A 13255-nucleotide genomic window follows, 5' to 3' on the forward strand; every position below is an offset into this window, starting at 1 on the left:
CCAAGATTTAACCTTTTTAGAAACTGCAGAGCCTCATCTTCTGCAAAACTGCTGGGATTGGAGCCAGTGGTCAGAAGTTAAACCTGGGGGGGGGGGAGTGGCTGGAGGAGGGCTTGTGATCTCTCTAGGCTTCCCAAACTGATCCTGCACATAGCTGCCTGGTTTTTAACTGGGTTGCTGAACCATGGAATCAAGATTGGTGGTCTGATACGGGGAAAGAAAAGGTTGTGGGGAAAAAAGAGAGAGAGAATTGTTTCTGTTCCGATAGTGAGTTGGAAGACATGGCTTTGAGGAAGTGGTTCATTGCAGGGTGGGACTTCAAAATAAAAAACTAGACAGTCTTGAGAAGTTCTTTGATCGGTTTTCTTTGGCATCTTTCATATTTTTTAAAGAAAAATCCTTGGATTAAATACATAGAGCAGCATTCAGATATTGCAGCGAGCCATAATACATTTTGTCTGTGGCTTAGTGTATTGTCCAAATCTAACCAATTAGGGATGGTGTACCCAGATTTATGGCTTAATTTCAGCAGTTTAGGTAGTTGGGAAGTATTCAGTGAATGATGGTTAAACAAGCCATGGCTTATTGTATCGTATGAACTCACTCAATCTGTTAGGCTGAAATATTTGTGGCTCAAATTGCTGGGCAGCACATTGTGTAAATCTAACCAGTGTGGTTATGGCTTTTTTATGTTGTGCAGGTATTGGCAATTCAGAAAAACCAGGTCCACGGAAACCCTGAATGTGTTTATTGTGTGAATACAGCTAGAGAAGCACAATTTCTGGAGCTATTCTGCAGTTGATTCTTTCCAGTGAACAGTTGTGACTCTTACAGCATCCCCATGAACACGTGGTCAACATTTGAACATTGGCAACTGGTTCAAATTTTTTTGACCAATGCTGTGTCCTGAGATCATGTCATCCTTTTTTGTGTGTGATTTTCTGACAAAATCAATGGGAAAAGCCAGATTCATTTAACTGCTAACTTAACTGCATGGATTCTGTCATGCCCTTGTCAGAATATGATTTGGAGGGGGAGGCTGAACAGCTGACAGGGAGTGGGAATGTGGCTCTGTTGGCTGGGGAAGGGCACAGTCTGGCTGGGCAGAGCAGGAGAGAGGTAGAGCAAGGCAGAGAAAATTCAGAGGAAGTTCCAGGCCCACCCACTCTTCATCCTAGGGCACACAGGGAGGAAAGGAGAAGGGAGCAACGTGAGTTGTTGGCTTACGGGGAGGAAAGGGCCCGGATTCCCTTCATTAGCTGCAGCTGGGAACACAGTGTTTAAGAAGGGAAGCTGCGCGCAGCAAGGTGTTGGGAGCAAATTGTGAATTTATCTGGTATCATTGATGCTTATCTGTGTTCCTGGTATCTTCCCAACTGTGTGTGTTTAGCTGTGCTTTCAAGTCTGCAATTCCTTCCCCTGCCCTGTCAAGTTAATTACTGCAGCTTGGTTTGTTTGGATTTTTAGTTACAGTTTGTATGTACTTTGTTTTCGGACTGAATTTTCTCTACTTAAAGGCTGTTCCTGGAAGAGTTTTTCTCCAGCCGAAGGTAACCTGGACATTGGGGGCAAAGTTGGAGATAATAAAGGGACTCTTCTTGCTTATTTGACTGTGTTGCCTTTGTGCCACACCCCGGGTCATCACTTAACAAGTGTGGCAAGAAAGATTGTAAAATGGGGCAAAACTCAATTAATGTCTTGATTAATAACAGAGGGTTCATTTGTGATCATAAGTCAAGGACTACCTTGTATGATATATAAATAAACAAATAATATAGGTTTCCTCCCTGATTAAGGTGGACCTGCGTCCACATAATACACCAAGCCATACCTACTGTAAATACATTATTAGGCCTAAGAATTGCTACCAAGGTCTCACTGAGAATACAGGGGGTCCTCAACTTACGACCACAATTGAACCCAATTAAACTATTACCATCTGGCAGACGGTACCGGATAATAAATATAAGGAGGCTGAAAAACAGCTGCTATCTCAGCAGCTGAATTATACTGTATAGTGCAATATGAATGCAATATCAGGGGTTTTCAATTCAATGTATAGAATGTGAAGGATTTGGGTTTATTTTCATGGTCATGATGTGCATTGAAGATGGTGTTTGATTTCGTTGTACGAGGTGCAGTGACAATAAAGTAAAGTAAGTAGTGCTGCAATGGCCATAAGTGTGCAAAATGGTCCTAAGTCCCTTTTTCCAGTGCCGTTGTAACTTTGAACGGTCACTAAATGAACTGTTGCACCTCTAGGGCTACAGGGGAAGCTTAATAAAACCATGGGAGGTTGCCCTATTATATGCACTGAATTGTTTGGCATGATTTTTGCCCGGAGGTGAAAATTAAATTGCTTTTAAATTAGGATTCTGGGCCAGCCGCTTCCACAGGGAACACCCCATCTTGCGTCTTGTGCTGACATCTTGCAAGGGCGGGGGGTTGGACTAAAAGACCGCCAAGGCCCCTTCCAACTCTGTTGTTCTGTTATTAAGGTCTCAGCTTGGCAAAATGAACTGTGTGCAGCTGAGGACCAGCCACAGATCCAGGTTGACTTCCTTGCAGATCCCATTCCTCAGAAGAATCCTGGAAACGGGCAGTTGCCTAGTAACCATATAACAAGTCCCCTCTCACACTTTTTACTTATATATATATATACACACACACACAGAGAGAGAGAGAGAGAGAGAGGCACAGGCACACTCATGGAGGGACGTATACTATAGTAGTTCCCTCAACTTGCTTCCTTTGTTGGTGTGGAATTTACACCACTTCACTTCTGTTTTCAGGGCTGGGAATCTCTTTCAGTTCTGATAGAAATTCAACCTCAAACTGATTTTTTTTTTTGTCTCTTTCCTCTGTCTCTTCCTCTCTCTGCTGCTCTAGTCATTAATACAATTGTGCATTTTTCCAAAGATGGCCCGGTGTTGCCCCTTCCTGTCTTCCCATCTTGGCCAGTGGCAATGCTCGGCTGCAGTGACGCCATTTTGTTTCCTCAAGAACAAGGGAGGAACCATTTTGCTTTTTTTGGAAATAATGGCTGATGTGAAAGTCTGAAATGTCAGCAATCTAGAAATGTGATTTTGTTTGCGGGGTGTTGGTGTAAATTCCTTCTTTATCTCAGCTTGCCGTTGGATTCTTTACCCATGGGCCATTTTCCACAAAGCCGAGGTGGATTTTGGCTGGCATCGTTTTCTTACTCCCCCTCAGGTCACTGAGGGAGGATGGATTTGGCAAGAAAGGCAAATTATTTCCAACAAGCCTACGAAACGGGGATTTTAAAAGAAAAACCTAGTTCCTGTTTTGGGTGTAATTGTGTGTGTGTATTTATATATGAGTAAAGCGCTTACACATCCTTATTTTTAAAGTACACGCACACACTTTAAAAATAAGGATGTGTGAAAGTTTCATTCTAGACAGATTTATATCAATTGAGGCTTAAAGTCTAGATGCTGTCACTATTATTCCTCAAATTTGCCATTTCCCCCCTCATATTTTTAAGAGCCAGCCACTGGCTACTTCAATTGGATTTAGAATAGAATAACAGAGTTGGAAGGGACCTTGGAGGTCTTCTAGTTCAACCCTCTGCCTAGGCAGGAAACCTAGGAAACGGTTTTGAGGAAACAGTTTCTAATTTAGTGGCTTCGAATGACTCAATTCCCATGGTTCCCTGCCTGGATACCTGCCAAACAGGTGTGCTGGTTGGGAATTATGGGAGCGGAGACCTATCTCATCTGCAGAGGTGGAAGACAGTTTTTCCAATCCAGTATGGGCTTTAACTGAAGTTTTTTTAAATTTTGAGATTGGACTGCCATTTGTCAGAAATGGAAGGGGGGGTTGGGGTTGGACTAGATGACTACAAGGTATCTTCCATTAATCTGTAATTTGTTAGATATAGATTTCTTTTTTAATCCTGCCTTTATTGCTCTATGAGTGATTCAAGGGGACAAACCTTCACAATATTTCTTCTTCCACCTATATTCAGCGTTCAGCCATTCAGTGTTAGTAATAGTCTGTTGTTTCCATCTTGTTAGGTATAGGTTGGGATCACAAAATAAATTTGCGTAGAAACAGGGCTGAAATGTTCTACCTTTCTGGTGTTCTTCAAATGTGTGGGAAGTGCCATTTTCCTGAATTATCAGATGCTGGTTGTCTATCACCTAACATGTCCAAAAGACAAAAGATTGGGTGAAATTTTGGAGTATTGCTTGTAGAATTTGTTCTGCAGGGCACAGTCTTATTCTTCCTTTTTTTGGATGGCTATAAATAGAAGAAAGCTTTTTAGCAACTTAGAGATGATTATGAGATTTTTTTACTATTTTATTTTTTAATAGCTGTTTAAGTTCTACATATTAAAAGGGGGGGGCTTGCATGCTATTTATTTATTAAAGCCCCCCCCCCCCCCCAATTATGATGCTGGGCTCTCAAATAGGCATGCTTAGAAAATAAAACTGAAGGTGTGCCTGCTTGCTCAGATAAAAGATGAGGAGATGTTGTGATGATAAGGGGACTCTTGAGTTTGGGGACCTAAACTTATTGTGTGTTTTTCCTTCCCTTCTCTTCCCCAAGGGGCAGATGGGGTGGGGGTTTGAGGAGGTGGTAGGGCTCAGCCTTCCTAGTTTGCCTTTTAAAGACTCCAGGAACAACTAATCTGCTTTATTCTTTACTCAGTGGCAATATCATACCCTGGAGCCCCAAACTAACCAGCCACACTGGAACCTAATGTGTCTTTGTGAACTAGGCAGAGCATTATGCGTTATGTTATATTATGTTATATACAGGAACTGGGTATGTCTAGTTTAATGAAAAGAAGGACTAAGGGAGACATGATAGCAGCGTATCTCAGGGGCTGCCCCAAAGAAGAGGGGGTCAAGCTATTCTCCAAAACACCTGAAGGCAGGACAAGAAGCAATACACATTAACAGAGTTGGAAGGGACCAAGGTGGAAAGTAATTAAAGAGAGAAGCAACTTAGAACTAACAGATAACAGATAATCAGAGTTGGAAGGGACCTTGTAAGTCATCTAGTCCAACCCCCCACCCAAGTGGCAGATCCTACACCATTTCTGACAAAAGGCAGCCCAATCTCTTCTTGAAAGTCTCAAGTGATGGCGCTCCCACAGCTTCCGAGGGCAAGCTGTTACATTGGTTGATTGTTCTCATGTCAGAAAGTTTCCCCTTATTTCTAGTTAAATCTCTCCTTGTTCAATTTCCCTCCATTATTCCTTGACTGGCCTACAGGCGCTTTAGAAAATAGCTTGACCACTTCCTCCTCTCTGTGCAGCCCCTTAAATATTGGAAGACTGCTATCATGTCTCCCCTTGTCCTTCTCTTTACTAGACTAGCCAAGCCCAGTTCCTGTAACCATTCTAAGGAGAATTTTCCTGACAGTTAGAACAATTAATCAGTGGAACAACTTACTTCCAGAAGTTGTGAATGCTCCAACACTGGAAGTTTTAAAGAAGAGATTAGATAACCATTTGTTTGAAGTGGTGTAGGGTTTCCTGCCTAAGCAGGGGGTTGGACTAGAAGACCTCCAAGGTCCCTTCCAACTCTGTTATTCTATTTTTCTATACATTGTGCAAATAAAAAAAAAAAGGGTTCTTGGAATAAACCATGGTTCAAATAGAATAGAATTCTTTATTGGCCAAGTATGATTGGACACACAAGGAATTTGTCTTGATGCAAATACTCTCAGTATACATAAAAGAAAAGATACATTCGTCAAGAATCATCAGGTACAACAGTTAATGATTGTCATAGGGTACAATCAGCAATCAAATCATACTGGAAACCAGTCAATATAAATCGTAAGGATACAAGTGACAAAGTTACAGTCATACAGTCACAAGTGGGAGGGGAGGGGTGATAAGGAGTGATGAGAAGATTAATAGTAATAGTAGTGCAGACTTTGTAAATAGTTGGACAGTGTTGAGGGAATTATTTGTTTAGCAGAGTGATGGCTTTTGGGGGAAAAGCTCTCCTTGTGTCTAGTTGTTCTGGTGTGCAGTGCTCTACAGCGTCGTTTTGAGGGAAGGAGTTGAAACAATTTATGTCCGGGATGTGAGGGGTCTGGAGATATTTTCACAGCTCTCTTTTTGACTCGTGCAGGGTACAGGTCCTCAATGGAAGGCAGGTTGGTAGCCGTTGTATTTTTTCTGCAGTCCTAATTACTCTCTGAAGTCTGTATCTGTCCTGTTGGGCTGCAGAGCCAAACCAGACAATTATAGAGGTGCAGATGACAGGCTCAATAATTCCTCTGTAGAACTGGATCAGCAGCTCCTTGGGCAGTTTGAGCTTTCTTAGCTTTCTCAAATATTAATAGCTGAGCATGTCTTGTGATATGGGATTGTCATCCTACTTTAGAAGCAAATTCTTGTGAAAAGACTAACTTTCTGCTCAGCACAATAGCTGAAATTTTAAATTTCACTGAAGCCTCAAGACTGCAAATTCCAAAACCTGAAGAAGGACTGGCCTTATTTAATTTGACTTTCTCCTTTTTCTCCTGCCCTCTTTTCCCTGTAGCCTTCTGGTCTTTGGCATCCCTCCATTTTGGAAGACATGAACCCTTCCTCCTCGGAGATGCACCCCTATGAATGCAACCAGAAAACCCATTGCTTGTCAGACATGGAGTCGGGCCCATCTTTGGCAGGAGACTGGGAAACCGCCGAAGAGGAAGAGGAGAAGGAGGAAGAGAACAGTCAGTATTTGAATGTGCACATGCGCCGGTCAGGGACGCTCAGAGGATCCAGTCACATGTATGATTCCTTCCGAAGGCATAGCTGGGAGCCGGGGAAAGTGCTGGAAGAAGACTCAGATTTTGACCAGCGAAGGTAAACTTTCGTAATACCCAACGGGCTTTTGTTAAACCCTTAAAAAAAAGGAATTAATAAAAAAATTAAATGGGAAGGTAGCCTGCTGCAAAGTATCAGTTTTCCTGAGATCGAAGAGAACGTTGGGGGGGTTAACTGGATTCAGGTAGACAGGAGTTTTGGGATTAGGGTTAAAAAGTCAGTTTGGCCTAGTGGTGAAGGTACTGGCCAAGAAACCAGGAGACGGTTCTAGTTCTGCCTTAGCCAGGAAAGCCAGCTGGGTGGCTGGCCAATCATCAGGAGATGGTATGTTTTAGCCCTCTCTCAGGCATGAAAGCCGGCTGGGTGAATTTGGGCCAATGACTAGGAGACTGTGAATTCTAGTCCTGCCTTAGCCATGAAAGCCAGCTGTATGGCTTTGGGCCAATAACCAGGAGATTGTGACTTCTAGTCTTGCTTTATGCATGAAATCTGGCTGGGTGACCTTGGGCCAGCCATTCCCTCTCAGACCAACCCATCTCAAAAGGTAGTGGTTGTGTGGAAAATGGGAGGACGGAGCAATATTATTTGTTAATAATGTTATCAATAAATACATTAGAATTGTGTGCCATTCCTCATGTCTAGAGGCAGCTGTTATGCATGATTGCTGCTTTGAGTTACTTATGAAGTGATAAAGGTGGAGCAAAATAAATAAATAAATAAACAAACAAACAAAAATAAAATAACATCCACCATAGTAGCCATTCTCTGACATTTTAATATTTAAAAGCTGACCCCTCTCCAACCCCAAAGGTTGCCTGCTCTTGCTATAGTAAGTCAGCATTTGGGTGCCTCTTCTAATTTTTTTTCCATTGCTGAGTTCAGTATTGTGCTACAAACAATTCATTTAGCCCAGACCTTTGTTTGAAGAGTTGCTAAAAATATTAACTGAGTAGCTCAATACTTGTGCTTTGCTATGAAACTATGTGGTCGGACTTAATTTTAGGGGAGGAAAATAAGGGCGGGGGGGAATTCTGCCTCTGCCTACCAGTATCCATCGGTAGTCATCTGACTAGCGTCCAATCAGTGTGAGAGAGAGTTGAAGGCTGTTTGGAAACTGAAAGAGTATTTGCTCTATGAGCAAGGCGACAGCAAGGAGCCTGGGCATGGCTTAGTTCAACTGTCCTGTACTAAAGCTGGTTGCTGCTGTGAAACTAAAACTGAAACTCCTCTCCTCTGCTTGTGTTTTGCATTTGGAAGAGATTTCTTTTCAGGTGGGGAGGGGGAGTAGAACTCCTTAGCATCAGAGTGTGTTAATAATAATAATATAGGAAATACTAATGCTCTGATGGTCATTTAGAAAAATCCTTTCTTATTGAGCCCCTAGAAGCCAAGAGGAACATATATGCCAAATTTCAAGTTTGTAGGCTTTACAGTTCTGGAGATTTTGTAATGATGCGTGAGTGGCATTTTGCTTTTATATATATAGATTACTGTTGCAGGATATGTGCTTTGCTGCAGAAAGTTGAACTCCAATCCCAGAACGGACTATCTTTTAGTGAATGGGCTAAGCTCTCAACAACAATATAGCTTCTTGTTATGTGTAAATGCCTTAGCATGTAATTACTTTAAGTCAAAATGTGGTTTTCTGATTTGTGTCGAGACCCAGCCCTCTGTTCTAGAGACTGACTTAAGACATTCTTTTCTCCTCCAGAGGAAATGGTCCTGAATTTCACTGCCTAGGAAAAAATACCCTAGGAGCAAAATACTGTATACTAGTGTTTGGTTACGTCCCCCCACCCCCATTGTTGCCCTGTGTGCTGCAGCAGTCCTTTCAATGTGCTGGGACCACAGCTCCCAGGTTCCCCAGCCAGCATGGCCAAAGACTGAGCATTTTGGATGGGAAGGTTGGGGAAAGCTGGTATCCTGTTTTAATTCTGGCAACTGGTGCTGTTGTTTGCTGGAGGTGAAAGCAAGGCTTCGCTGATGATTCAGAATTATAATGTCCAGTGCCCTCTTTTGCTGGCTTTTGTTCCATCTTTATCTCTGTGTTTCAGCAGCCTGGCCCTGGAAAAACAGCTCCTCTTCCTGATTTATGGCAGTTTTGGACTCCATTTTGTCTTTTCCCTTGCAAATGTGCAGCAGTTGGGAGGGCTGTTTGCTAGGATATATTAAAAGACTGAGTTTCCGTCTGGGACCTGCTTCCTGGTGCTGCCCTTCCTTTGCAAATATTAAATAAAATCTGACTAGATTGGCAGAGGATGGGGAAGCTAAATTTATGAGAGGGTGGTGCTAGAACTGACCCTGGATAGAAAACCCAGCCAGATGGGAGTCCGGGCCAGGGGATGATGACCTCACTCAGGAAAAAGTGAGTGAGAGGAGTTTGAATACATTATTCCGTATCTGTGTGTTTGTTCATGGGAATGTGAAGAGGGGATGAAACTCAGTTCTGAGCTAAAGAAGAAGAAAAGCTTGCATGTTTCTAGCCCTTATTTACATTTAGATTTATAGATTTATATTAAAAGAGTTGGAAGGGACCTGGTAGGTCATCTAGTCCAACCCCCCACCCAAGCAGGAGAGCCTCCACCATTTCTGACACATGGCAGTCCAGTCTCTTCTTGAAAGCCTCCAGTGATGAAGCTCCCACAACCTCCGAAGGCAACTTCTGTTCCAGCGGTTGATTGTTCTCCCTGTCAGAAAATTCCTCCTTATTTCCAGGTTGAATCTCTCCTTGATCAGTTTCCATTCATTATTCCTTGCCTGGCCTTCAGGTGCCTTGAAGAATAGCTTGACCCCCCTCCTCCTCCCTTCAATGGATGCCTACAGCAGTTCAAACCACGTTTTTACAAGAGATACCAGTAACAAACCAATTGGAGGGTGGGTTTGCACAACCCACTGGGCTCAAATAGAAATGGGGGCCCTGCCCTTCCATATAGTGTGCCAGTTGTCCTTCTTGTCTTAGAATTATTCCCCCCACCATTCCTTTGAATTACAGGTAGCCCTCGACTTACAACAATTTGTTTAGTGACTGTTTGAAGGTACAGCGGTGCTGAAAAAAGGGACTTATGATCCTTTGTGCAGCCTCCCCGTGGTCACGTGATCCAAATTCAGCTGCTCAGAGAATCTCCTATGATGATGAACATGCCCAGGAGTGAAAGTAAAGCATGCATAGCTACTATTTCCTTGTGGATCCTGTCGTATCGGCCGATACGAACAAAAGACGCGAGGCAGTGACTTGAGTTCAGCTCATTTATTAAGGAAAAACACAAGTGAGTGGGGCTGGGTGAAGCCGCGGCTTATATGGATCTGGTGCCGGGCGCTGCGGCCAATGACAGCCGTTCGAATCAATTCCGAACGGCCAATCAGTGCCGCGCGCTCGACCAATCCGGTGTCTGCGCGCTTGACCAATCCGGGTTGCCGGATTTCAAGAATGTAAATGTCCATACAGAACACCCCTCCCCTCTTGGTTCGGTCCTATGTAATGTAGTCCCGTAAGTAGGCGGAGCTCCGTACTTGCCGACTGGACCTACGCAGATTAGTTGTTTCTTGGCTGCCGGCTGGTTCGGTTGGGATCCTTGTCGCTCTCCGCCTCGTCGATGGAAACGCCTGGAAGGGTGAGTCGGGCCTCTCGCCGTAGCTCCCTCCTGGTCTACCCGGGCTGGTCGAGCTGCTGGCTTCGCTGCTCCCGCTCGGGCTTCCCGGGCTGGTTGAGCTGGCTTGGCTGCTCCCGCTCAGGCTCCCCGGGCTGGTTGAGCTGGCTTGGCTGCTCCCGCTTGGGCTTCCCGGGCTGGTCGAGCTGGCTCGGCTGCTCCTTCCAGGCGAGGCTTCGAGTGGGTCGCTCTCTGGTGCTTCGGATGGTGAGTACTGTTGGTTCCTTTTTGGGTGGTTTTGTCTTTCTTGTTCTTTGGGGCTTTCCCTCCCCTCTTGGTTGGTGTCTTGGCGGTTCCCCTCTGTTTTTGGTGCTTGCGTGTTGGTTGTATTTCCCGCGGTGGTTCTCGACCTTAACTGGTCGATGTGCCGTTTCCAGGTTCGCCCATCGGTCGTTAGCAGTCGATATGAATGGGGACCCGTTACCTGGGTTATCGTTGCCGGTATCCAGAGGGGGTCCCCGGTGAGGTTTTTAGCGTAGACGGTGTCTCCAGGTGCGAATGTCCGGTGCTTGCTGGTGGAGTCGGGGGGCTTCTCTGGGTTGTATGTGGGGTGCAGGCGGTCGAGTGGTGATTGCAGTTTTCTTCCCATCAGCAGCTCCGCTGGGCTCTTGTTTGTTGTTGTGTTCGGGGTTATGTGCTGTATGAGTAGCATCCTGTTGATCTTGTCCTGTATGTCCCTGGTTTCGATTTTTTGGATGGTCCTTTTCGTGAAGTGGACCATTTTCTCCGCCCTTCCGTTCGCCGCTGGGTGAGCTGGTGCTGTCAACGCGTGGCGGATCCCCCGTTCTGCTAGGAATCTTTCGAAGGGTAGTGCGGTGAACTGGGGGCCGTTGTCCGATACGATGACATCTGGGAGGCCGTGGGTTGCGAATAGCTTGCTGAGCTCCTTGATGACGGCTTCTGTGGTGGTTGTTCTCATGTTGCTTACCTCCAGCCAGTTGGAGTAAGCGTCTACCGTCACCAGGAAGGTGGGTCCTCTGGTGGGTCCCGCAAAATCTATGTGAATCCGGGACCATGGCCCTCTGGGGGTTTCCCATTCTAGGACCGGGGCGGCGGGGGGGCTTGGTCTGGATTCTTGGCACTGCTTGCAGGATGCCACCCAGGCTTCGATCTCTTTGTCCATCCCTGGCCACCAGGCGTGACTTCTGGCCAGGGCTTTTGTCCTAACGATGCCAGGGTGCCCCTCGTGCAGCATGTCCAGGACTTTTTTTTGCAGTTTCTCTGGGATTATGACTCTATCCCCCCACAATAAACAACCCTTTTGTGTGAAGAGTTCTGTTTGGCGGTTCCGGAAGGCTCTGAATTGCTCATCCTCGTCCCTTTCCGGTCACCCTTTTTCCACCCATCTTAGCACCCGCGCCAGACGTTTGTCTTTATTTGTTGCCAGGGCAATGTCTGACGCGGTTAGTGGGAGGTTGGGTAAAGTCTCTATGCTCAGGGTGGATGTGGTGGGTGCTGGGTCAGCGTCCAGGGTGGGCAACGGCGTGCAGCTCAATGCATCCGCGTGTGGGATTGACTTACCGGGGCGATGGTCCAGCCGGTAATTGTAGGTGGTGAGGAATTCAGACCACCTCGTCATCCTCAGGGATAGGATGTTTGGGGTGGCCCTGTCCCCCGCCAGTATTCCGAGCAGCGGTTTGTGGTCTGTGATGATGGAGAAAGTCCTGCCGTAAAGGTACTCGTGGAACTTCTTTACGGCTGCGACGATTGCCAGGGCCTCTTTATCCAGCTGGCTGTAATTCCTTTCCGGTTTTGAGAGAGTCCTTGAAAAGAAAGCGATGGGTGCTTCTTTTCCGTCGGCGAGGGTGTGGCTGAGGACGGCTCCGACGCCGAAGGGGGATGCGTCGCATGTTACCGTGAGGGGTAGTGTCTCGCTGTATTGGATGAGAACAGCGTCCGATGTGAGCAGGTCTTTTGTTTTGTTGAATGCGTCCTCTTCTCGCCTTCCCCAAGTCCAGGTGGCTGCCTTGTCGAGCAGCCTATGCAACGGTTCCGCCGCGGTTGCCTTTTGGGTCAGGAAAACATTATAGAAGTTAATCAACCCCAGGAACGCTTGTAATTCGGTTTTGTTTCTGGGCCTTGGGGCTTCCTTGATGGCTTTGATTTTCCCCTCAGTTGGGTGGATTCCGTGCTGGTCTAGGAGGTACCCTAGGAATTCAACTCGTGTTGTGCGCAGTTGGCATTTCTCTCTTTTGACTTTTAGCCCTGCATCTTGGAACCTTTTCAGTACCTCCCTCAGGCGGCCTTCCAATTGTTTTTGGTCGGCCGCGGATACCAGCACGTCATCAAAATAGGGCACTACCCCTTTTATGCCCTGGAGAAGCCTCTCCATTAAACTTTGGAACACCCCCGGGGCTACGCTGACTCCGAACTGGAGTCTCTTGCAGTGGAATGCCCCGCGGTGGGTGACTATGGTCTGCGCTTCTGCAGTTTCCTCGTCGACCGGCAGTTGCTGGTAAGCTTGAGCCAGGTCGAGTTTGGCGAAAACCTTGCCCCCCCCCCCCAGTGAGTGTAGGAGGTGCTGCACTACTGGGACGGGGTAGGCGCTTTGTTGCAGCGCACGATTGAGGGTGGCCTTATAGTCCCCACAGATTCTCACTGAGCCACCTGGTTTTACTGGGGTGACTATAGGGGTCTCCCATCTGGCATGGTCCGTTGGTTCGAGTACTCCCTGTTCGATGAGCTTATTTAATTGCTCATCAATTTTGGGCCTGAGCGCAAAGGGTACTCGCCGGGGCTTGAGGCGGATTGGGGCAATGGCAGGGTCTAGGCTGAAGGTTATCGGGGCCCCTCGGTACTTGCCTAGGCTGCC

At 46.1% G+C, this 13255-nt stretch overlaps 1 protein-coding gene across 3 annotated transcripts in view; it reads left to right on the forward strand.

Annotated features, from left to right (window-relative positions):
* The window catches only part of ARHGEF2 (Rho/Rac guanine nucleotide exchange factor 2), a 168795-nt gene that overhangs the window by 25313 nt on the left and 130227 nt on the right, over positions 1–13255 (forward strand). For all 3 annotated transcript variants that reach the window (XM_087913749.1, XM_087913748.1, XM_026721827.2), the window contains exon 2: positions 6528–6835. In XM_087913749.1, coding sequence (XP_087769875.1) covers positions 6528–6835 — 308 coding nt within the window. The remainder of the gene's footprint in view (positions 1–6527; positions 6836–13255) is intronic.

The sequence above is a fragment of the Pseudonaja textilis genome, chromosome 16 (assembly GCF_049901715.1).
Source record: "Pseudonaja textilis isolate UNSWEBS1 chromosome 16, rPseTex1.2, whole genome shotgun sequence".
NCBI classification, from domain to species: domain Eukaryota; kingdom Metazoa; phylum Chordata; class Lepidosauria; order Squamata; family Elapidae; genus Pseudonaja; species Pseudonaja textilis.